This window comes from Penicillium cataractarum (genome assembly GCF_028827025.1).
Source record: "Penicillium cataractarum strain IBT 29864 chromosome Unknown utg000007l, whole genome shotgun sequence".
Taxonomy (NCBI): Eukaryota; Fungi; Ascomycota; class Eurotiomycetes; order Eurotiales; family Aspergillaceae; genus Penicillium; species Penicillium cataractarum.
The window spans coordinates 109,432-132,829 of record NW_026622743.1 but is presented as its reverse complement, the minus strand read 5'-3'; the positions used below and the strand labels follow the sequence as shown (position 1 = coordinate 132,829).

The window sequence follows — 23,398 nt, the reverse complement described above, 5'->3', positions numbered from 1 at the left end:
CGTGGCAACGCTAAGGGGAGGGAATCCGTTATTATTCACCTTCATTATTAAACAGGGTAGAGTTATGACTCAAGAAAGGATAGACTGACGAATCAGGGAGGGAGTAGATGAGTACCCAAGTAAATTATGAAAGGACTACTACAGTAAGTACTAGAGTATGTAGAGGGATCGGGTACTTTAGGGTGTAGAGTATACTTGGGGATGAACAAAGTACGGAGAACATCGACCCGACAAGAATAGGGCTAGATTAGGAGAGAATATGATAGTAGAATCTGATAGTAGAATCACGATGATAGTAGTATTAACTACTATCATTATATGATAACTATTGTATTGTTCCTGATTATCGTGAGTATATTTGAGTCACCCGGCCGCATCCGGGTTGTCCAGAGTCTTCCCGCCACCTTCGCCACATCCCAACTCACTTGATTCTTCTTCTCTCTAAACTGACCGAACCGACCGAACTGACTCCCCCCGAACTCTGTCATTCTCCACTTTTCTCTTCCTCCCAACTTTCGCCTCTTGTCTCTCTCTCTCTCCTCCACTCCCCCCCTCTCCCCTCTTAGTCAACTTCGGAACCATCCATCCACCCACCCCAAGGAGTCATACCCGTGAGCCTAAAAAAACCTCTGCTCGCCCTCCTGACTCCTTCTCTTTTCCCCCCCCGATACCCGATTTCGACAAACTTCGCCTCCCTTTCTCATCCTCTCTCCCTCTCATCTCTTTTTCCTCCTCTCCTTCTCTAACTATCAACTGCCGCCTAACGCCTAACCGCGCCCCCTTCTCGCCCCCAATCCTGCCTGGTCCCTAAAGCCCTGAACGGTCACGACTGCCTGTTCATGGACTCTTAGGTGCCTTGGATCTCTTCCTTTAATCCTCTATTCGAGCCTCATCAAAATGTATACTGCCTCCTCCCACCCGATCGCCCGTGTTGCCGCTATCGATCTCGTCTCCGTCATCGCTGGTTCCGTCTCCATCTAAATTTGATTTCGAGTCATCAACCAGCTTTGCCACGGTCCTTCATAGCCGCAACACCAAGCGATCGGTCTCCTGTGACTCTCTATATTCCACTCTTGATTTATATTCTTCCCCTTTGTCTACTCTGATATCCCCCCACTTGTTCCTGCTTTCCGTTTACACTCTTGATCTCTTTAACCTTCCTCCTTCTTACTCTCTTCTTCTTCCCCAACCACCACAACACATCACTCCAGTTTACACACGCCACCTCCGTTGCCGACTCTCATCACACAGTCAGTCGCGTCGGTGGTCTCCCTTTCTTCTTTAATTATTCCTCGTCACCCTGGCGATCTTCACCTTTTAAAAGGCTTTGCCGTCGCCTCCCGCAAAAAGACGGCTTCTGTCTTCTCGGCCTTCGTTCCCGGTTCCTTGCTACACGGTATCTTGACAAACAAACTTACGGTTCCAAAAATCGGATCATCCTCTTCTTAACCTTTCGGTCGCTCCTGAGAAAAAAGTCCTTTGAGTCGTGACTGTTACCGCCACCGAATCAGTCATCACATCATGAACCCCTCTACGCTTCCGGATATGTCGGGGATGGACGTCTTGGGTTTACACATCTCTAACCCAAGCTCCAAAGCGCCTCACGCGCATCCTTACCCTTCCTCTATTGCCTCCTCCGCCTCTTCCTCTTCCTCCTCGGTCTTTTCGCTCGACGCCTCACAGAGTTCGGTTTCATCCACCGCGACCAACCCCGTCGACGTGATTTGGGAGAATGAGGGAGAGACACTCGGGAGACCTATGGCCACATGCCCTCGTGCTTTTACCAAGGGAGCTCCTCCTAAGCTCGATGGTGCTGTGCCTGCCGAGCTGCGTATGCATCCTCGGCGCACCAACGTTGCGACCAACGGTTCCGCCGCGCGGCCTCCGCCATGTCTGCTCCGGCAGTCCGAGCGGAAGGTGAATTTCGTCGATAACCTCGTCGGTAAGTCTTGATCGGGAGATCCTCTCCCCCTCCTTCCCCCCCCCCCCCCCCCCAATGTCCCCCCACATCCGGCTAAATCGGTTTCTCTTTGCTTCGTCTCGTGAAGATACGGCGTCGCAAATCGTCGAAAACATCTGGCCGTTGTCTGCCGCGGCATCCCGAAGTGATGCCGCGACGGGTTCCAAAGGAGTTCTTCCTCTGCGGACGTTTATCCAGGAAACCCTTCGTCGTTCACGTACTAGTTACTCCACCCTGCAGGTGGCTTTATATTATTTGATTAAGATTAAGTCCCATGTGCCCTCGCACGACTTTACCAAGGAGCAACCTCGGAATCAGTCGTGTATGCGGGCCATGCAGTGTGGTCGCCGCATGTTTTTGGCGGCTCTCATCCTGGCCTCTAAGTATCTCCAAGATCGCAACTACTCTGCCCGCGCGTGGAGTAAGATCTCGGGGCTGAACACACTGGAGATCAACCAGAATGAGTTGATGTTCCTCGAGGCTGTCGGATGGCGCCTGCACATCTCCGAAGCTACCTTCCAGCGCTGGACCGACCTCGTCTTGAAGTTGACCCCCGGTGCTGGTGGCCTCCCAGCTAGTGAGGGCCAGTGCTGGCGCACCGTCCTGCCTCGTCTTACTCCCGAGTTGGAGTCTCTCGACTTTGAGCCGATGACTCCCGTCTCGATGGGTAGTATGGATCTGGGCTTGGCCGACTCCCCCTCGCCACGCAGTGCTCCGAGCATCGAGTCGCTTCGCTCCATGTCGCGCGAACAGACTCCCACCTGCCCGCGCAGCCTGCCTCGGACGATGGAGCCCACGCCTCGCCTGGAGTACGCGCATCTGCCGATGCCGACCATCTCCCGCCCTCAGATGCTGCCCACGCCTCAGATGACCCCTCAGTCGCACGTTGCCTGCACTCCTGCTGCGAGTGTATGTGGCCCCCGCCGTCCTTCCATCGGTACTGCGATGTCCCAGGCTCAGAACTTGGGAATGGCGCGCTCGACTCTTGATCAGCGCCCGCCGCTCTCGTTCTGTTCCCGGGCTCCGTCGTATGATGGATATCCGGTTGCGGTTCGTCGGTCTTCTTTGGCTCGCTCGACCTCGTCGGCTTCATCGGCCTCGTCTCCAGACTCGATGGTCTCGGACGTGTCGACTTTGTCGTCGCGCTCTTCGCGATCTTCGTCGGTCTCTTCCAGCGCCTCAGGTGCCGGTTGCCCAGCTCCTTCTCGCCTGGCCGTGACGGCCACCTTGCGTTGCACCAACAACTCTCTCAAGGAGAGTCGCAAGACTCTGGCGATTGCGTCCCCGATCGACGAGACGACTTCTCTGGTGGATCTCTACAGTTCTTCTGACTACCCAGGTGCGATGGGCTCTGCGCCGGACTTGTCCTCGTTTACCCTGGACTCTAGTCTGAGCGAAGCTGCCCGGAGTCTCTGCGAGTTGTCGGGTGCTACTCCCGAGCGCCGCCAGTGTCGCAAACGCGGTCGTACTGGCTCCGACGATCTGCTCCTCCAGAACCACGTTCGCCATCTGATCGATGCGGGCGCATCTGGCGTTCCTGCATCCGTCCTTCCCGACGGGCAGCTGGCTAACTCGTTCCTGGTTTCGAACGGATCGTCGCTTTCAGGTCCCGCTGGCATGAAGCGGGCTTGCTGTGGCAGCGAGGCGCGCAAGATTGCTCTCAACCCGAGCATTCGCGCAGACTACCTGAACTAAACGGGACTGGTGCTTTTCTGGGATTTTTCCTTTGTTTTTTTGAGGATTAGAAAAAGCCCGTCTTTTTTATTTTCTTGATTGTTTCAACCAAAAGCCTCGTGGTTTTTTCGGATGATTCCCCAACCCCGTTTTCCCCTACTACCCTATACTTATCCCTCTCTCTTTTGGCAACTGAGTGCCGGGTTGAACCTCTCTTGTACATACTCCCCTCTCAACCCGGACTCCCCACTCAGTTGTCGCGCAAGTTACCACCAAAAATGGTCTTGCAAGTGTACGATGCACGTGGTTCCTTGCCCTCGTCATCCTCTTTTGTCATCCTTTTTTTCTACTTTGTTTCGTTGCACGGAGTGTGGTGGGCATGGGACGGTTCGTTACTCTTTTTTTTGGTTTCCCTCGCTTTTATCACTATTACCCATATCCCCTTCAACCTGGGGTTACTATTACTACTACTACTACCTCCTACCTATCTACCTTGACATCCCGCTGTTCTTCGGATGGAGCTGCAGTGCACAAGACCTGCGCTTTTGTTTCCTATCCTATCTACTTGGCGCTATGGGTTGCATGGCACCATGTGGGCATCATCGGGGGATTCGGCGTCTGGGCGGAAAGGGTTCGCATCTACGGATAGCCAATCGTACATTTACTTGATCGCAGTATTTCTGGTCCTTTCTTCTTCGTATCTCTCGTATTCTAGGCAGAGTTGTAGGCTGCGACCTGCGCTTGTGGTAGTGCGGCTCGGCATGGGCTGTCTCTAGGCTGTCGTACCATAGTGACTCATGTCTCCGATTTGCGCCGTGCTGCGTGCCGTGTTCCGATCTCGGCAGTGTGGCGCAGATGTAACTGTGGCTGTGGCTGTGGCACAGGTGTTCCCCGCTTCTGAGGATGCTGCATGATGCTGCCTTCGGGCTCTCCGCGTCTGCATTGATTGCTATGTTTAGCTTTATGGTTGACTTTAGGACCAGCTTAGAGATTATTGATGATTATTATATTCTTGTGGAACATATCGGAACAAGAAACAGTCCGTATAACTAAGAATGTTGCTCATGGTGCTATGTTGATCTAGTGATGTTATGCCCTATCTATGAATGACAGAACATGCGAGCCTAGCATAAAAGGAGGAATTCCTGGACAGTCGATATTGTAACTTCATTCCACGGCAAAACATGCTTCACAATAGGTTTCATTTTTTGCCTTTCATGCAGCAATTTCTCAGGATGCCTTTTAGATTACATAAAATCGAACCAGAAGTTGCAGAAGCTCTTCTTCAACGTCTTCCAGAGACACCTGACGGCCAACAACCATCGAGCATCCAACATTCTCATCCAGGTGTATCGCTGATAAGCTTCTCTCGTGTGTGCCTATGAAGAAACACCCACACAGACAGCATACCCTACCCACAAATTCTCACAATTCGATCCAATAGCTAGGTTCCACTCGTATAGCTCCGCAAACGTAATACTATACAAGCTCTCGATGTTCGCACACGAATCATCTTCCACAACTGTATAGTACGCATCATAATTAGACATAATACCAGTCTGTGTTGGGACAGCGCTTGCTGTCGTGGTTGCGGTGGTCGCTGGGCCCTTGACACAATATGCCTCGTTAAGCCAAAGATTGGTACAGTCACTCCCGACTATTTAGCCTTGGTTAGCATTTTTCTTATGTGTTCATTTCCTTTCCTTCTTTTCATGGTTGCTAGGTGTAGTTGATATAAGTTAAGGGGGAAAGAGAGACCTACTGCTTAGATTCTATGCGTAAAACTGTGCGAGAGTTATTCTAAATTCGGTCTCGATGCTTGAACTATCGTCTCCTTAGACAATAGCATAAAATTCCTGGCAGCCTGAAATAGTATCGGTTGGAGTTGGGGCTACGGAGGTGCTCGACGTCGTTGTAGTCGTTGCGTCAGTATCGACCCCAATACACACTGAGCGCGCATCATTTTCAGTAAGGTTCAAGAAGAGCTGAGTATTGCAATCGCCAGCCAGCCAAGGATTCCATATCAGCAAATCGGCTTCTGTTATCTCAACATCTTCTGCAAGTTCCGCACATGTAGTATCTAGAGTATACGTCAGTCGACCGACCACCTTCCTGTCGGGCGTATATTCATATGCTTTTTTTTTGGAAACCTCTTACCATCAACCATATATCCAAATACCTCAGTGAAACAGTTACAATTTGACACAGTAGTAGGCTCCGTGGCGCTATCAGCTACGCAGTAGCTACTATCATAGTCGTATGAGGTGGCTGTTACTTTGATAAGTTTTAACTAAGCACGACGTTAATAGGTTAAGACTTACCGGAGTTCGCGTCTTTCAGGACACAGTAGCTATATCTAGGCTATAGGGAGCAGGTGCTCGTGTCATTTAAAAGACTTAGATTCCACTCTATAAGCTAGGCAACCGTAACTTGATTTAACATCACGACCATAGAACAGCGGTTGAGAAGCGTGTAGTCGAAATCAAGCGTGGTGTTCCAAATTGAGGTGTCAAACATTAGAGACGCGGCGGCTGTGTAGTTCCGATATGTGTCACAGCCTGTGAGCGTGCCAGGCGCAATGGGGAGGTAGGTCGGAATATAAATGAACCCCGGATTACTGGTGGAGGTGGGAATTGACATATCAACGGAGGAGGTGGCCGTGGTTAGGAACGGAAACCCCAACTAAGACAGGCCAAGACGGCACCGACCGGAACTTAGTAGAGCTTAGCCTTTGCAGGCCGAATATCAAGGGTTCGAGTCGAACTAGCAAAACTAAGACTAGAATACGGCGGACTACAATGCAGCGGTGAAACAGACACTGGTGGTGTGGTAGTTTGCAGATCTAGGAATCAGTCGATTAAGTCCTCACCTCGCTACAGCAGCGTAAGTCTACAATGAACACCAGAAATGAGGCAACACGAGATTAGATAATGGCACAACCTTGTGATTATTCTCTCGTGATATGATAGTCCACTTTGACTTTATTCTGATGAAATTCTCACGGATAACAAGACATCCCTGGCGGACGGTGATACTCTACCTCCCAAACCCAATGAGGTCGCAAGTAACACCAAATCACAGGGATTGACTCTCAAATGGGACCTTCATCCAGCCTACATCTTCTAGAGTGCACCCTTCAATCGCCTCTTCCTCGTCCTCGAGCCTCTCTCCGTCCGCGTACGGACTATACTCTGGCCAACCCGCTTATACAATATACACAAACCCTATTTTCTCACGATGATCCGCAGGAACTGATTCTAACGCCTCCTACGTGACCTAGATGTAGAAAAGACCAGAAGTTGATTCCACTCTCTACTGCATCTACCGACAGCAACTCGGGTCGGCAGCTTGTCATCGACTATATTCCAGCGAGGGAGCAAGTTGACATCGATCAGACTGTAAAAGATGTCCGAAATTTGGCGCGCGTTCTCTCCAATGTTGACCCGGAGCTTTTTGGCTTTCTTCCCTGTCACAGTGCCATCCAATATCGTGACCCATGGACTCAAAAGATCACCGGTTTTAATAGGGATTCCCTATCCCGGAGAAGCTTACGCATGCACGACCTAGAAGCCTTCGTTATCTCCTTTCAATATCACCAACGTGCCATTCCCTGAACGAGCGCGTCAAATTAGCAGTATCACTTGCTCGGTAAATTGTATTCCTCCACTCGTCCTGTATGGTGCACAAGAACAATTTCCCCGAAAACATCCTCCTCCTTCAACAGCCCGCCGATGGCCTAGGAAAGCTGTCTCTGGTCGGGTTTGAGCGCTTCCGTTTGGCAGAAGGGCGGACATACATGTCGGGCGACAATACATGGGAAAGGAACCTATACCGACATCCTAAACGCCAGGACCTCCACCCAGAAGAGGAATACACAATGCAACGTGATATTTATAGTGTCGGAGTCTGCCTGCTGGAGATTGGTCTCTGGACTTCATTTGTCTGCTACTCGGAAGATCCAAAGTTCATTACTCCCAGCCCGGAGCTACCAATTAAGGGACGCATTGGAGCTAGGGACCAACAGAGGGCAGCTACCTTGATCAAGGATATCCTTGGCCGGGAGGCCCTAACGCGTCTGCCAGCGGTGATGGGCCAGATATGTAGTGACGTTGTTATCTCGTGTTTGACCTGCCTGGACAAAAACAATCAGAGATTCGGAGATGAAAGGGAGTTTGAAGATGAGGATGGCATATTGGTTGGAGTCCGCTACATTGAAAAGGTAAGCTGGTTAGCTAAAATATTGAGTTGTCGCATAACTAATCGTCAATGAACAGATATTGTCTGAGCTGGAGAAGATCATTGTGTGAGCTGACGCTAGTTTGTCAGACCACGCCAGTATATACCGCCACCTTGCACTGCCTTAGCCTCATCCATTATCCCAGCATTCACTCCGCGCTTACCCCAGGCGGTGGCTTACCGTCTAAAGTTATAGGTAGAAAGGTAGCCGTTTCTAGCGCCAGAGGCTATTATTTTCGGCGTCGATTTTATAGGTCCTTAGATTCTAGTTATAAACACTATAGTTATTACTATAGTTGTTACTATAGTTATGGTCAGATGAGAGTGCGGACTATCGGATCATCAGATAAGATCAGATGATGCAACTTCCGTTGTTCTCCGCACTTTCCCCTCTTCGCCCGCTTTACTTCTTTAACCGTTTGCACTCCAACTTCTCGCTCTCGCGGGACGCCTGATCGGCTTTGCTTAAGAACCGTTGGAACTTCCCTCAACTATGATTTTCAAAACTTGGACTACTGGGCTTCTCGCCCTCTGCTCTTCTACTTTAACCTCGGCCTCTGCCATCCCGTACGTCGACGATCAGGCCGTTTTGAAATATGCCGACCATGCAGCTTCCCCCCACGACGTTGACGCGGATACCTTCACCCGTCCATCCTGGTTTACATCTACTTTGATGGCCCGTCGTCTACTCGCACTCTCTCCCTCTGGTGTTATCTCCACCACCTTCCCCAGTCACATCCCCGCCTCGTCCCGCACACCTGCCGAGGTCGCCGGTTTTCCTATCGGTCTTCGCGAGTATATCGCTGACTGCGACGGGATTCTCCCCGAGAACCTCTCGCACGGAGATAACGGCGACCCGACTATCTTAGCTCTGCGCGTGGCAACGACATTCAGAAATATCGGCACCGGCTCGAACCTCAGTCTTGAAATCGACTGGTGGGATCATCTCTCTGATGCGGGCGCCGTCTATCCAGGCCTGCCTCCTAGTCCAGCTGCGTTGCCGCGTATCACTCTATTCGGGTATCTGGATACTCTCCCCGAATTATCGGTCGCTGCTGCTGCCAGCTTGGAGAAGTGCTTCCTCCAGTCCCATCCCGATGCGAAGTACTGGTTACCCGCTACCCCGGGATCCCCGCATGCGAGCTACTGGGCCCGACTGGTTGTCACGCATGTTTACTGGATCGGTGGGTTTGGCGACGTGCAGCAGATCGGGTGGATGAACGTTACCGAGTGGAAGGGGATCCGTCAGCATGGTAGTCTGCCGGGTGTGGGTGATGGACGTGGATGGGAGGATGTGCGATTGCCCGGGGAGAAGAAGGGCCATGGTGCTCTGTGATTTGTCCATGTCGATGATATCTCAGTTCTTTCTCTTGCTTCGGCCGTGTCCGGTCTTTACTTGTAGATACACAAGACGCCGACAGAGATAGTCGCTGATGAACGACGGAGTCCTCCGAGAGTCTTATGGAGTATGGATCGCGATTATGGAGGACCCTTCAGCCTTCGCTTAATCAGAATGAATCTTTTAAGTTACGCTTTGACAGCGCGTCCGAGCGAGTTAGTCTGTTTTAGTCTGTTTACCCCAATTTCTACCACGATGGACGCTGGGAGTGTGGCTTGTCATTTGCCAGTTGGGCTTATCAGTTGGAGAAACTGGACAGGGATGCTTATCACATTGTTCTCATCTTATCAGCTTATCTGGAGCTCGTCATCGAGAGATTACTCTGGACGACTCGACGACTGGACGAGATCCGAAGATCTACTCGTCCTTTCTTGTGGATGATAGTACTTGTGAGCTGCTTCTCCCTCGTTAATTTTGTTGTTTTCCTCTTTCCCCCCGCTCAAATGCCTTTGGGTTGCATTGGTGACACAAGCTCCATGCTTGCTTATTCCGCCTACTTTCTACTTCACCTTTCTTAACAAAGTAGCTTTCCACTCTCCCCATCTCCCATCATGCGCCTCTCCAGGCCTCGACTGAGGGTCTCCCAGCCTCAGTCGGCTTTTGCACAGGGTAATGCGCGATGGACAAATCTTGACTTGGACCCGATTCCTTTGCTGGGAAGGAAATGGGGTGTAATGAGTTTGATAGGTACTTGCGTTACGCCCAATCTACAACAAATGTGCATTCTTGTCTGACACCGTCATCCCTAGCATACTGGATCTCCGACGCGTTCAATGCAGCGACGTGGCAATTCGCTAGCAGTATCATCGCCGTCGGTCTCACCTATCGCGAGGCCATTGCTATCGTCGCCATATCCTTTTTCATTATTTCCTTCGTTATTGCTGGTAATGGTGCCGTGGGCGCCATCTACCACGTCCCTTTCCCTGTGATTGCACGTGCCAGCTGGGGGTTTTGGGGCTCATATATCGCCATTATCTCTCGAGTGATTCTGGCTGTATTCTGGTTCGCTATTCAGAATGTGAATGGTGGGAATTCGGTTCGCGTTATGATCGGGGCTATCTGGCCCAGTTACTTGAACCTTCATAATGATATCCCCGAGTCACAGGGTATCACGACTAATGGGATGGTTGCGTTTTTGATCTTCTGGATCTTCCAGTTCCCCTTCTTGTGCATGCATCCGAATAAGCTGCGCTGGTTGTTCACTATCAAAGCCATCGTCGTCCCGATTGCCTGGATTGCCATCTTGATCTGGGCTTTTGTCGCTGAGAAAGGTGGTGGTGGAATCTTTGATCAGCAGAAGGCGACTGTCTCGGGATCTAAGTATAGTTGGCTATTCCTGGCAAACATGACCTCCGTCCTGGGGAATTATGCTACTCTCAGCGTTAATCAGGTAAGCCTATACCTCGCATTCTGATACTATACAAGTACCAACCATCCAGTACTAACCTACTCCTCTCGTGGTAGTCCGACTTTTCTCGATATTCCCGCGTCAACCCCCGTTGGCAACTCCTCTACATCCCCATGCTCCCCATAATCTTCACCTTCATCTCCTTCATCGGCATTGCCGCTTCCTCCGCCGGCCAAGCCCACTACAACCTCGCCTCTATCCCTTGGGACCCTAACGAACTCATCAGCCACTGGCCCAACCGCGCCTGCCGCTTCTTCGGCGCAGCTTCATTCGCCATCGCCTCGCTGGGCGTCAATATCTCGGCCAATTCACTCTCCGCCGCGAACGACTTTACCGCCCTAGCACCGAAGTTTTTGAATATCCGTCGCGGCCAGATCTTATGTGCCCTGTTGTCGTGGGCACTGGTACCATGGAAGATCCTTGCGTCCGCGGATAACTTTTTGAGTTTTATGAGTGCTTACGCTATTTTCTTGGGCCCTATTGCTGCGATTATGTTGTTTGATTTTTGGATTGTTAATCGCGCGAAGTACGATTGTCTTGCCCTGTATCAGCCAATGAATCCGATTTATCGGTACGTGTGTACGGTGCCGTTCATGTCGGGGAAAACTATCTGGGGAGTGAATTGGCGTGCGGTGGTCTCGTTCCTTGTGGGTGTTGTCCCATCGCTCCCTGGTTTGATCAATACGGTGAATTCCAAGATTGATGTCGGGGTCGGTGTACATCCTTATCAGTTTGGCTGGTTATTGGGATTCTCTGGTACGGCGGTGGTTTATTTGGCTCTTTCGTGGTTGTTCCCTGTAACGGAGACGCAGATTCCACGTGCTGTGCTTCCGGATGAGATTTATGATGAGAGAACTGTTGTGGTGGAGGGCGTGGAGACGGATGGTTCGGAGCAAATGTCGGCTACTTCTCGTGGTGAAAAGATACCGACCGAGTCGGAGAAGACTGTCTAGAGCGTTCCAGCCTGTCATGATGAATATTCTTTTTGGGGAGGATGTCATGAGACTATCTTTACGCCTTGCCTTTTGTACGAGTAGTTGCGCAAAGCGCTTTGGGGCATATGAAGTTATGCTTTATATACATCAATGTTTTGATTCAGACTTAGGCATTCCAATTGAATGGGAAAACCCCATCTAGACCGATCGTGCCGAGTACTAAGTATAGTTACTAGGGGAAGGATCTAGCTCTAGATAATGTAAACTTTCTGTTCCTTGAATCTTTTAGATGTCTTCTTAGATGTCTTTTTGAATTGTCCCACGGAGGCAATTCAACGTATAACTAGTAAGATAACTTGAAAGGCCTAGTATTAACCGATCCGAAGTCGTGCCTTTCAGCCTTTTCTCCAAACCCGAGTGCACAGAGGGCCCATTTTGTCAGAATGAGAATCCTCTCTAGTGTGGGATCAAGTCTGTCATCCCGGACGGGGAGACTGGTCGTTGTAGGCTTTGGGCCTGCACCCAGGCTTCTCCGATGACAATTGGGAGTTATATCATGGGGTTCCGAAAGAGCAGGGAGCCACAAAGATAGAAGTACCATGCCATTTGAGCAGACAAGCACTTGGAAACATCTCGTTTTGATAGCGGTAACGAAATGCTGTATTATGATCATGTCATCGTAAAACTTCACTTTCAAGGTCCAGCCCCGTACGACAAGGCGTCTTTCAACACCTTGCTCACACTGGAAGACGCGCGACCCAACTCGCCACCTTCTTCCCTTGCACTCTTCAGACCGCGTTCAACAGCGGACAAGAACCGTGTCGAGAATACTCGGTACCGGTCCTCGCGGGTCTCGTACATTTCGCCTTCTTCATCGCGCGGTTGTCCAAATAGATTCAAGTAGGCATATGGCGCGGCCGATTCGGATATCATATGTTGGTTCGTCTGGCACAGTGGGAAAGGCCATGCTAAGGAGGAAGGGTCATCGGGTGACACTGTATCGTCGACCGAGGTACCCGGCGCACCGATTCCGGCATCCAAGAACCCCGCTAGTGCACCCAATACCTTGACCATAGGCTTACCTTGGCTCCCTGACTTTCCAAAGGAAGCCCGGTTCGACGACCATCGAGCTGACTCCTCGGTGTGCCAGCCCAGAACCGACAGAAAACAGTTGAAGGTCTTGATCCACCCACCCGCGCAAGAAACAACTGCTTCGCCGGCTGCATCGACCATCCAGGAGAGAATCTCGACAGCAGAGACACGAATGTCGGCTGCTAGGTGGGTCATTCCTGCGCGGACGTAGGGGAGTAGTTGCGCTACGTGGTCCTCTACGTCGTTGGACGGGAGTGTTTTGAGGAGTTTGAGAAGGGCTGTGCGCACATTGTTGTTTGCGTCGAGGATTAAGGGGAGCAAGGATGGGAGCATAACGCTGACTGGTTGTGGGAGAGGTGAATTGACCGGTCGCGAGGCGATTGAGGTGGTTAGGTGGGCTAGGGAATCGCGCCGTTGGCTGTCGGATTTGGAGGAGAGGAGGGAAAGGTGGTGAGAGAATTGGCTGCTGGAGGTTGGAGCGGCAAGTTGTAGAGATTGTTGGTTGAGGACGATTGCTGGGACAAATTAGTACATCGATTCTCGTCTAGAGTCGAATGTTCCATCGTGCAGAGCGATTGCGTACCTTTTGATCGGAAACTGGTGTCTGTAAAGTTCTCCGGCTTCGCCTTGGCCTTGCCGACCTTGAGCTTGGGTTTCTGCGGGAGTTAGTTTGTTGATTCGTTATCGTGAACACTCTGGGAATCTCACCTGGAAGTCCTTTTGCTTCTCCTTCTTTCGCTTAGCGCTGGAACCCATGGTTGCTGTTGTCGTTTGTAGATTGGAGAAAGCTGTCGCGGTGACTTTTTTTTGGGCTGGCTATCCCACGTGATACTGATAACCGCCTCAGGCAGACTCGGCCAAAATAGGAAGTATGAGATGCTTCTGAAGTTTAATGGCTATAATCACCTTGTTTCGGTCTTTTGAGGACCTAAAAGAACGAGAGACTGAGGTCGAAAGTAATAAGGATTTATGATCTGGTTTTGTTCGAAAATTGCGTTGATCCATCTTGTCTTCCCTCGGTTCGAGCCTAACGCGAACAGAAGAAAATAATGAAGCTTCCTCCATCAACGAGCTTGAACTTCATACAAGATCTGCGACATATTCAAATTTACAGTAGTTGAAAAAAGCGTACTCTGGACATTCGGAATTAATCCTCAAAAACTTCATCCAGGCTGCCCTTTCCCATATTGTTGCACTGATCGACTACACGTGTGGTGGATGTATCGATCCGTGTTTAGAACAATGAAGTTTATCTAATGGTCTGAACAGATCCATGGATATAGTTGTTTGCACTGATCACGGCAGTATCAAAATTGATCACCCTTTGCTGCGTTATCATCGAGACACCTATCCTCGAGGTTACCAAGGCGATTTAAGACAGGACAGAATCCAACTCATAGCCATTTCGCCCTCATGTAACTACTTCATCAACTAGAACCTACTTAAATTATCAGTATGTGATCAAAACACACTGTATCAACCGTATGAACCGCAACTCACCACGCGAACCCCCGCCCAACGCCTTGGCAACCATCTCATGTGCAGAATCCAACATTGACTTCCCTTCCTCGGCAGACTCCTCACTCGATTTCGTGAATTGATCTCGCATACTAGTCGGCGTATCTGACATTCGGCGAGTGGTGGTTTTCGTATCACCTGTACGTGGAGTTCTTAGCTCAGCTCTTAGTTCCTTTAGTACCTAACAATGACTCGAATACGCATGATCAGGAGAGATACGTTCCTCGGTACATGGCCATATTCATTGCGCCATAGCTGGTTGGACTACGTACCCGGTTCGAATGTCTCTGCGATCTTCTGTCGGGCGTTGCTCGCGGATTCTTTTGCTCGGATTGTGTAGTTGTCTGGTTTGCTTACGTCGACGATGATAGGCTCCGAGGCCTCTGGGGGAAGTTAGTGACTGCGAGTCAAGTGTCTTTAAAAAAGAGCAGGGACTTGCCATCTGTGCTGGCACTATCGTACTATCGCAAGAAGTCAGTATTAGATGGGGACGGTGGAGGTAATGGATACGGGTGTCATACTGCAGCGCCTGACATGCTGTTGGTATTCTTGAAACGCTGGGAATTCGAAATGTTTCCAATTCTAGGAATTCAAGGCATTAAAAAGTAGATGAATTCTAAAGAAATTATTGCTCAGAGACCAATAGGGGCAAGAGGCAAGGACGACTCGGCCATTCGTCGCCATGACGTCTATTCCGTCCGTCCAATCTTTATTGAGACATTTATGAAAATATGAACATCAAAGAATTCCATATAATCCAGCTATGAACTGCATAACATTTGCGCGAAGAATTATCTAAGTGACGTTGCCAGTCGAGTGATATCAAGTGAAGCTAGAACGGAGAAAGGACCGACGGTCGAAAGAAAGTACCTTCGGGTTTGTATGAACATGTGGACTATCAGGTGGGGATGTGGGGGGCTCTTGTCTTAAGCTTAGATCTTATCTGGATTGGGTTTTGCTTGTGGACCCAGTGATCTAGGAACTTGATTGTGATTTTCGAGTTGAAATGCTGTACACTACAACTTCGGCATTGCCGGTCTCGTCTTGTTCGTCACGATAGAGGCATTATACGATAGTAAGCACTTCTAGGACCGGAGTCGAATCTACTAAATAGGACCATTGAGTTGGGTAATAGATACCTGCTATCCAAATGTCCATGTGGATTCTACTGTAACAGCGAAATCGGGGTAATTTCTGTTACCAGGACATATACAACTCCATATCTACGTACCCAAACAAGCATATTAATGTCATAACAATCGTAGTCAAATTCAAGTCTAAATATTCGAAAGTCCCAATCATCACACCGGGCCTGCTCAGCAGCGCGTAATCAATATAGTGACGGGAAAAAAAGCATCAAAGAGGAATCACCAGAGAGAATAAAAGTAAACCAAAAAACCAAAAGACATGAGATGCGCACTTCTGCCCGGACCCAAGTTGCACATAAAAAAAAGCACGAAATCAGGACAAGAAGAAAAAGCAAACTTGGGCACCGGACAGACGCGATTGTATCAATCAAATCACACAGATCATCAAGCACACGTTAACGTATAAGAGACAGTGGGAGATAAAAAGGGGGAAGGGAGAAAAGGCATAAGAGCATGGGTTTCATAAATCCATGCGGTGACCACCAGCAAAGTGGAGCATTAGTCGTGTATAAATGGGATTAGAGAGGTGGTGGCAGTCCAGCCCCGTAACACCGAAAGACATCGACAGAAAGAAAGGGGGGAGGAAGTCATCGGCGGGATTTTCCAACGGTGAAAGAACCGTTTACAGACTCATGGTCAGCCATTCCCACTCTTGGCTTGCACCCTGACCACCAGCAATACTGTGGTTGGCTGGGTTGGCGGCTGCAGGCAGCATGGCGGGTGCCAAGGGTACCACCTTGGACCGACCAGCGGAGGTGTTGGCCCGAGGGCTGTCCTCAGGATCTGGATCAGATCCAGTCGGAGCCTTCTCCAGACGACGCTGGCGTCGAGGAGCAACTTGTACTCCAGCACGAGCTGAAGCTACACCGGCAGGGGGTCCAGCCTTGGGTGGAGCGGCGGCAATGGGGACCACACCTGGTTTGCCCATCGTGCTAGATCCAATCATGGCAGGAGGGGACTCGGAAGAGTTGCCATTCGGAGTGCGCGAGGCAACAAGACTGGAAGGCACCTGCGCCATGGAGTTCTTACGGGATGACTTTTTGGACGAGCGAGAAGTGCCGACAGCGAGACTGTTGGCGCTGCTGCGGTTGCGCTTCTTGATAACATCGGTCTTGAGCGACAGCGGGCGAACGACTCCATGAAGCTTCAGGAACAGGCCACAAGCATTGCACAGCGGCTGACCTTCGGGGTTACGGCGCCACAGGGGAGTGGTCTGGGTGAAGCAGTTGGTACAAGTGGTCGGGCCGGCATTGGGGTCACCGTTCTTGGATCCACCAGGACTGCCGGGACGTGATGGCACTGCGCTGCTAAGACCAGACTCGGGAGGCGTGTTGGGGGACGGGTGGTTGGTAGGCGGGCCACTGGTGATTCCGTTCATGCTCTGTCGGAGCAGTGCTGGAGCGTTCGGAGTCGAGGCAGTGCGAGCAATCTTCTGACGACGGGGGTCCTGCTCTCGGTTGCGAACATCGCTAACGGAGGCGGCCGAGCCGAGTCCACGGCCCAAGCTGCCAGCGTGCTGCCAATCAGAAGGACCATCCATCATATCAACGGATCCGATGGTGACATGCTTGCGGTGTGGGCCGTTGAAGCCTGGCAGTGACTGGACCGATCCAGCGAACCCAGAATCCCAGGTCAGGCCAGAGTTCATGTCACCGTCGTCCATGGAGGGGAAGTCATTCGGCATTGTAATTCCTCCACGTTCATACGTGGGACCATCGTCGTCTTCATTATCCGAGTCACCACCAAACGTAAACATGCTGGTTGTCGGGGCGGTCGAGGAAAACTCGCCGGAACCTAGAACTTGGGTGGGATCCACATGCTGGGGTGGTGGAACGGAGAACCCGGGTTGGTGCATGTTCGCAGGCGGACCTGTGACAGCAGTGGGGGCCGAAAACTCGCCGTTGGTCGTGTTGAACATGTGGCGTGGCTGCAGCGATGCCGACAGGTTGGACGTTCGTTGCTGGATGTAATTGGGGATGCGGCGCTGGGCTTGGGACTCTGCGGACGGCACATCGTTAAAGAACATGGACTGCTCTCCTTCATAAATGGGCTGAGGAGTCGACACGGTCGACTGATAGCCCGAGGGTGGCGGAGAGAAGAACTCTGTCGAATTGAGGGACGATGCCAATGGCGTCTGCGCATACAGGTTGGAGAACGGGTTGCCAGAAGTCATTGGGGACTCGGAGGGAGAAAAGGTAAAGTGTTGCTGATACGGCCCAGCCGAGTGAATGCCATGGTCTTCGCCGACACCGAAAGTGTCCAGACTGAAGGGAATGCTGGAGGTGTGGTGGTGCTGAGGACGACGCCCGCCTAGGGTGCCGTTTCCAGGCATGGCAAAGGCTGGGGGTGGATGGTCCAAGGAGTAGTCGGGAAGCGTGGAGGATAACTCGGAATGCTGCGCCAGCATCGTGTTCGAAACGGGGGGAACCTGGGGCGATGAATCGGCCGGTCGCTTGCGAGTGGGCACGGCCAGACCAGCGAAGAACTGACGCTCGTCGACACTGGTCTTGCGCACTCGACGGGTAACGTAGCCAAACTCGCTATTCTTGCGCTGATCGGACGGCGGGTGGGGGAATGACGCGGCAGCGGCCGAATCGTTCACGGGATGGTCCTTGCGCGCTTTGATGGGGATTGATGCAGTGGGAGTCGCATTAAAGTGTCGGTCGGCAGCGGGGTGGGAGGCATATTCTGCGGGAGAATCAAAGGGGACGATAAAATCGTCAATGTTCATCGGGTCGGGCGTCGCATCCATGTTCATGTCAGCATGATGATCGGGCGAATTATTGGTGGTTTGGTCCGATAGACGCAACTGGGCGATGCCGCTCGAGTTGGGACTAGTGGTATCCTTTTGGGCTTGCGATATCCTGCAGGGCCAAGAAAGTGAGCTGTCGGGTCGGAGGGAAAGGAAGGGAGCATAAAATAGAATGCAGATCTATTGATCGGGATGCATCTGATGGGGCGACCTACCGAGCTTGTTCTCGTTCCTTGCGTTTTAGACTCATGGCCATCATGCGCCACGTCAGATTCTCCATCCGCTCCTGGTTTGGTAGGGAAGTCTTTGTTCGAGTGTACAGTTTCCAGATCTGGGCAGCCAAGGGATCACTCTTCTGTAAGTCTTCGGGGTTGTCGCCACCCCGCGGGGCACCGGTCTTCCACTCCGGGAAGATGGCGTCCGAAAGCATACCGTCTTGAGCGTTGGAGTTGGACGTCGAGTTGGCCGGACTGAAGGCGGAGCCGAAGGTAAAGTCGTCGGACATCATATGTGAGTCGATGTCGATTCCTGGGAAGGCCAGCGCGGACGGCTGCGACGGTCGGACTCCTCCATGCCCATGTCCATAGCCATGCCCGTGCCCTTGCCCTCCATTCATTCCCTCCATGGTAACCAAAGGAGAGGGGAGGGGAGGGGAGGGAAGACGAGGAGAGGGGGAGAGGGGGGAAAAGGCAGATATAGACGTGGGGAGAGAGTAGTGGTGGGCTCAGAGAGAGAGAGAGAGAGAGTTTGAATTGAAATTCCCCCGTACCCGCCGTAAACGAGACCCTTGCCGGGGGGAAGAGAGATCGAAGGCAACCGAGCGAGGCGATTGGTAGGATGGCGCAGCCAACGACCGGGGTCAGCACCGACGTCAGTACCGTACGCGGCGAACAAGAGGGAGGAGGGGGGTACTTTACTCACGATGGGAGGAAAAGTACCACCACCCAGCCAGATCTCCGGTATGGTTCTTTTTTGTTTTTATTTTTTTTTCACTTTCTTGTTCGTTGGAGGGGGGGGCTAGACCCTCCAGACGCTCATGCCCCGATGTGAGATTGTGTAGGGAACGGAGGATTCGCACGGAGGAATTGTGCGAGGGTAGCGACGAGACTGACGGGTCTGGGAGAGGAGGATGGACCGGGCGAAATGAGATGATCGAATAGGGTGTGTATGTGGGGGGAGGTAGAATGAGGGAGAGAGAGAGAAAAAAAAAGAAGAGAGAGTCGAAGAGGACCGAAGAGAAGATGATATGGAAGGGGAAGAGATGGGATTCTCGGGGAAATCGACGAAGTTGCGCAGATGGAAATGGTAATGGTAATACGGGAGCGGTAAGTTACGCCGTTTTGGTTGGCCCGATTTACGGCGCTTGCCTCGACTACACTCTATACGTAGTGTACGGAGTAGTTAGTATGCAGTATTATAAGTACGAACGATATTAGAAAGTCATGTCAAAAGTACATATGCCGAGACTATTGAACTATCTATACCATATACTACTAGAAACAGTAGAGCTACATAGTTACATGAGCAATTGAATAATCGAGTACTGTAAGTCCATCATGATTCATGTTTTGTATGGGCGCCACTCCCGTGTTCACACAAAAGTCCGGACTCGGCTTCTTTTCTCTGGGTCTTTGCTTTAATTGCCATTTCCACGAATCGGTGCGCTCGGCGAGAAAAGACCTGTCCTGGCATCTCCCTTTCTCCATTGTTTCCCCTCCTCGTCCCGAGTATACTTACTAGACTACTAGTCTAGTGACTCCAGTCCCAGACGCCTCCGAGCGGAGTCGATGCAGTCGAAGAAGCAGCTATTAGATGCCGCACGAGCCACCCAAGGCTCACGGACTCGACGCGCCACGATGGATGTTTGTTCGCCCCCCATCTCCTGGCATCCTCGAATGACAAGTCCGGCACGGAGAGCCTCGACCACCTCCTTCTCGGCCCGAGTCCGAATGGGCAAATCACGGGAGAAAGAGGATCCTAAAGAATAGAACGTAGACCTGGAAACCGGAATCGAGACCCCTATGAGATGCAGGTACTTTGGTTTAAACCTGGGCAAAAGGGGGGGGGAAATAATAATAACAGAGCTGCAGACTTGGACGGGGCTCCCGAACGCATGGCATATCACGGAGGCACGTCCAGATAGGTGTGATCGAGTGGATCCGATTGCCTGTGGTGGAGTCTTCGTCCGAACCGGAGGAAGTTCAGCGGAATAGCAGGAGGGGAAGAGCTGTAAAATAGTACTGTAGCTATTACTGTAGGCATCGAAAGAGGAGAATTTGGTAAATCCAAATAGATGATTCGTCTCATTGGATTGAACATGGTATGGAATTGTGTTAGCGGAGGCGCCATGATGCGCGAGAGTACCCTTGGTCTAGGGTATGTTGTTAGAGCATCAAAGATGATAGTTCAATGGAACCATTCATAGCACGGATCAATGAACCATTGGCAAATGGAAATTGTCAGATCCCCAAATGACAGTCGGAACGACCCAGTCAGGTCAGCGGGGCCGGAGATAGGATGGCGCCCGAAGAGGGAGATAAGAAAACCGTTCGATGGGGCTGGCTCGCGAGAATCTCCGGTCAGGGACGGACTGTTTATTCTAGAAAAAGGTACCGTCTAGAATAGAGTATATTGGATATTGAATTTGAATTTGAATATTGGAACATCGACATATGCTCTAGTTGTAGAATACACGAATGTACGGAGTGTACAATTCCATACTTCCAACATGGATCCCTCTACAAGACCTACCAGAAATCTCCCGCGCATATATCAGATTTTGGCGACCGATTCTCTACAGGCATACTCTGGAACCAACAGAGTATACATCATATACATCACACTACGACCCAGCCGGTCGTAGTTGAGCGGGGACAACCTCCCAACTCATATGAAAGACGTGGGATGGAAGCGACTCACCGAGCGAGACAATCCCTACATTACCCGAGGTTGCGTATCGTATCGTATTGTATACCCAGTGGAACCATCGCCGTATTCAGCTTTCCACCCGTTTCGAGATCGAATTGAGCCCTTTCGAGTCGAAGCGGGTTGAATCTTCCGGTTCCTTCAGGTCCATTCAGCTCATCCCATTTCCAAAATGGAACCCAACCTCTCCTCCTCATTCAATCTGCGACATCTGAACGGTTTTGGCGGGGAGGCGCAAGCGGATGATTTCACATTCCACGGCTAAACTGCAAGCCCCTCCATCATCCACTTTTTTTGTCGTCGTGGCTGGCAAGGCACCCTGCACTCTTTTTGCCACCAGACGGGACGGTCCTCACCTCCGGCCCTCTCGCAGGATCATTGTCGAGGTCGATCATGTACCTTCATGTTAGATGTGTTCAAGAGATGACTGCTGCCGCTGCTGGTGTTAATTGTGTTGGGATTGTCACTGGTGATTTCCTTTATTGGCTGCATGAGCAGGCATTGGACGGATTGGAAATCATCCCCCATGGCGGCCGAGGTGGGGGGTGGATGAATGATGACCGGATCAGGTAATAAAGGAATAAGACGACTGCAGGCAAGCAGCAGGAGCATCAAAAGTCCTGGAAGTATTCTTGGAATGTGGCCTCTCTCCAGGTCGTCGATCCAAGGCTACACTCGGTTGGAGGGTCTGATGTTGGGTCAGGACAAGGCACGGGAGAGACATTCGATCATCATAGAACTCTTAGACTCAAGACTTCTCTTAGACTTAGAGTCTAAGGCTCTTGGCCCCACGAGGAGAGCTCCACCAAAAGGTCGGGGGAAATCCACGCATCGTCCCGATAGGCCCAACTGGAGATAGCTGGAGATAACGAGCCCTGATAAGCCAAGCGTAGTAATTAGCCGTGGTCAATTTGCTGATAGGCGCCGATTCGTTTCTCAGAGGGTCGGGAAGACAGTCAATACTCGCTTCGAAATCAAGAGGCTTGGTTGGTTTCGCAGGGAGTTAGCGGGATAATGGTATCGATGCCAGCTAATAATCCCCCGACTACCGGAAGACACTCAACCGGGCATGGCGCATGTGGATCCCCACGGCGAGATGGGAATCTTATCTCTCTCCTGGTCGCATGGTTTCTTGCTTTTTGGGGAGATCATACTTGGTCCTTGCTTTAATCGGATCCGAGGTTGGATGAATGTCTCAGGGGGTGAAAGTCATATTGTTCTTGTTGTTGCCCACCATGGGTCTGATTCTGATAACGGACAGGACGTAGACAAGTTTTCCATAGAGGGTATCCATTCTTGTTCCATGCTTTTCGTAACGTACTCCCCGTACGGATGTATAGTACGGAGCACACTGAATGGAGAACGGAGACGAGGAGGGATCCATACTGGGTGATGATCGGTCGGCCCTAATACTGCTCGGCAGCTGGGTAAGCTGGTAAAGCGGGACAGCTGAAGGACAAGTCGCCTCTTGACCATTCACAACCTTCGGTATGCATCGGGAGTCAGTATCGCCTCACAAGAGCTTTCAAGTGGGCCGTGGCGCTCCTGCAGTAAGCCCTCGGTTTGACGCCAATCATACCCAGAAAGGTAGTAGGTACTTTGGACCGGGACTGGGGTTGTTGTCCAGGCCCCCCGACCACAGTGAAGACCGGGGGGAAAGGGAAAAAAAAAGGGGGGGGGGATGTATCCAGGTCCTTTTTTTTCTGAGCGGCTTCAGCGGTTAAGAAAGAAATGGGCCAGGGAGAACGAGGACAAGGTCAGAAGTGCATATGAGAGAAGGAAGAACCCTCGACGGAGCGTGGAGGCAAAGAAAACCGACACTGCGCATAGGTAATATACGAGACTCCCATCTTCCGTGGTAAACCAAAAAAAAAAAGTTTCCTTCCCAGCAGGTTGGGATAGATGATATTAGGGCGTCAAAAAGAAAAAAAGAAGGTCAAACCAGAGAGGCAAAAAAAGGGAAGAAGAGAGGCAAAATACCCCTCTCCAAGCAAGACCAGATCGGACGAGCAGCGGTCATCCTACGGAGTATATATAAGTTGGCTCACAGTGCAGGACGTGTGGTTATCATCCAAATCGGTTTCGATAAGGCGTGACGCTACCCAAGCCCATCCCTGGCTGATACGACAATATCGTCGCCAAAGTGCAGGGACCACCACCACCACCACAGATAAGTCTGCATATCTCCAACCCTTTCGGTTTTTTCTCTATTTGGCTCACTCTCAAGAGATAAGACCGGCCCCCTGTTCAAGAAATTAAGAAATCCATGCACAAAATTGGGGACCTAAGTGACGCACACCATAACCTTGCTCCCCCTATCGTCCTATATCGGATCCCTCGGTCGGTTTCGT

The 23,398-nt window shown here is 51.1% G+C and overlaps 8 protein-coding genes across 8 annotated transcripts; 5 read left to right on the top strand and 3 right to left on the bottom strand.

Annotated features, from left to right (window-relative positions):
* Window positions 1-1,521: 1,521 nt before the first annotated feature.
* N7496_007685 (putative G1/S-specific cyclin Pcl5) lies at window positions 1,522-3,655 on the top strand (the record flags this gene model as incomplete). Its single annotated transcript, XM_056700604.1, has 2 exons — window positions 1,522-1,942; window positions 2,049-3,655. 2 exons carry the CDS (start codon window positions 1,522-1,524, stop codon window positions 3,653-3,655), a joined length of 2,028 nt encoding a protein of 675 aa, XP_056552667.1.
* Window positions 3,656-6,762: 3,107 nt separating this feature from the next.
* On the top strand, window positions 6,763-7,248 carry N7496_007684 (uncharacterized protein; the record flags this gene model as incomplete). The annotated part of the gene is given in 2 exon segments (XM_056700603.1): window positions 6,763-6,905; window positions 6,921-7,248. Coding segments are annotated over 2 exon segments (471 nt in total), but the record flags the coding sequence as incomplete, so codon positions are not given.
* A 62-nt stretch (window positions 7,249-7,310) lies between these two features.
* Window positions 7,311-7,935, top strand: N7496_007683 (uncharacterized protein; the record flags this gene model as incomplete). The annotated part of the gene is made up of 2 exons (XM_056700602.1): window positions 7,311-7,853; window positions 7,909-7,935. Coding segments are annotated over 2 exons (570 nt in total), but the record flags the coding sequence as incomplete, so codon positions are not given.
* Window positions 7,936-8,363: 428 nt separating this feature from the next.
* N7496_007682 (uncharacterized protein) lies at window positions 8,364-9,206 on the top strand (the record flags this gene model as incomplete). The annotated part of the gene is made up of 1 exon (XM_056700601.1): window positions 8,364-9,206. The coding sequence occupies one exon, from the start codon at window positions 8,364-8,366 to the stop codon at window positions 9,204-9,206; it is 843 nt and encodes a 280-aa protein (XP_056552664.1).
* A 614-nt stretch (window positions 9,207-9,820) lies between these two features.
* N7496_007681 (nucleobase cation symporter-1 family protein) lies at window positions 9,821-11,630 on the top strand (the record flags this gene model as incomplete). The annotated part of the gene is made up of 3 exons (XM_056700600.1): window positions 9,821-9,956; window positions 10,019-10,659; window positions 10,734-11,630. The coding sequence occupies 3 exons, from the start codon at window positions 9,821-9,823 to the stop codon at window positions 11,628-11,630; spliced, it is 1,674 nt and encodes a 557-aa protein (XP_056552663.1).
* A 675-nt stretch (window positions 11,631-12,305) lies between these two features.
* On the bottom strand, window positions 12,306-13,460 carry N7496_007680 (IPI1/TEX10 family protein; the record flags this gene model as incomplete). The annotated part of the gene is made up of 3 exons (XM_056700599.1): window positions 12,306-13,219; window positions 13,288-13,360; window positions 13,413-13,460. 3 exons carry the CDS (start codon window positions 13,458-13,460, stop codon window positions 12,306-12,308), a joined length of 1,035 nt encoding a protein of 344 aa, XP_056552662.1.
* Window positions 13,461-14,131: 671 nt separating this feature from the next.
* Window positions 14,132-14,758, bottom strand: N7496_007679 (uncharacterized protein; the record flags this gene model as incomplete). The annotated part of the gene is made up of 5 exons (XM_056700598.1): window positions 14,132-14,142; window positions 14,205-14,360; window positions 14,495-14,605; window positions 14,677-14,683; window positions 14,744-14,758. 5 exons carry the CDS (start codon window positions 14,756-14,758, stop codon window positions 14,132-14,134), a joined length of 300 nt encoding a protein of 99 aa, XP_056552661.1.
* Window positions 14,759-15,992: 1,234 nt separating this feature from the next.
* On the bottom strand, window positions 15,993-18,747 carry N7496_007678 (Nitrogen regulatory protein nrfA; the record flags this gene model as incomplete). Its single annotated transcript, XM_056700597.1, has 2 exons — window positions 15,993-18,234; window positions 18,338-18,747. The coding sequence occupies 2 exons, from the start codon at window positions 18,745-18,747 to the stop codon at window positions 15,993-15,995; spliced, it is 2,652 nt and encodes an 883-aa protein (XP_056552660.1).
* Window positions 18,748-23,398: the final 4,651 nt, after the last annotated feature.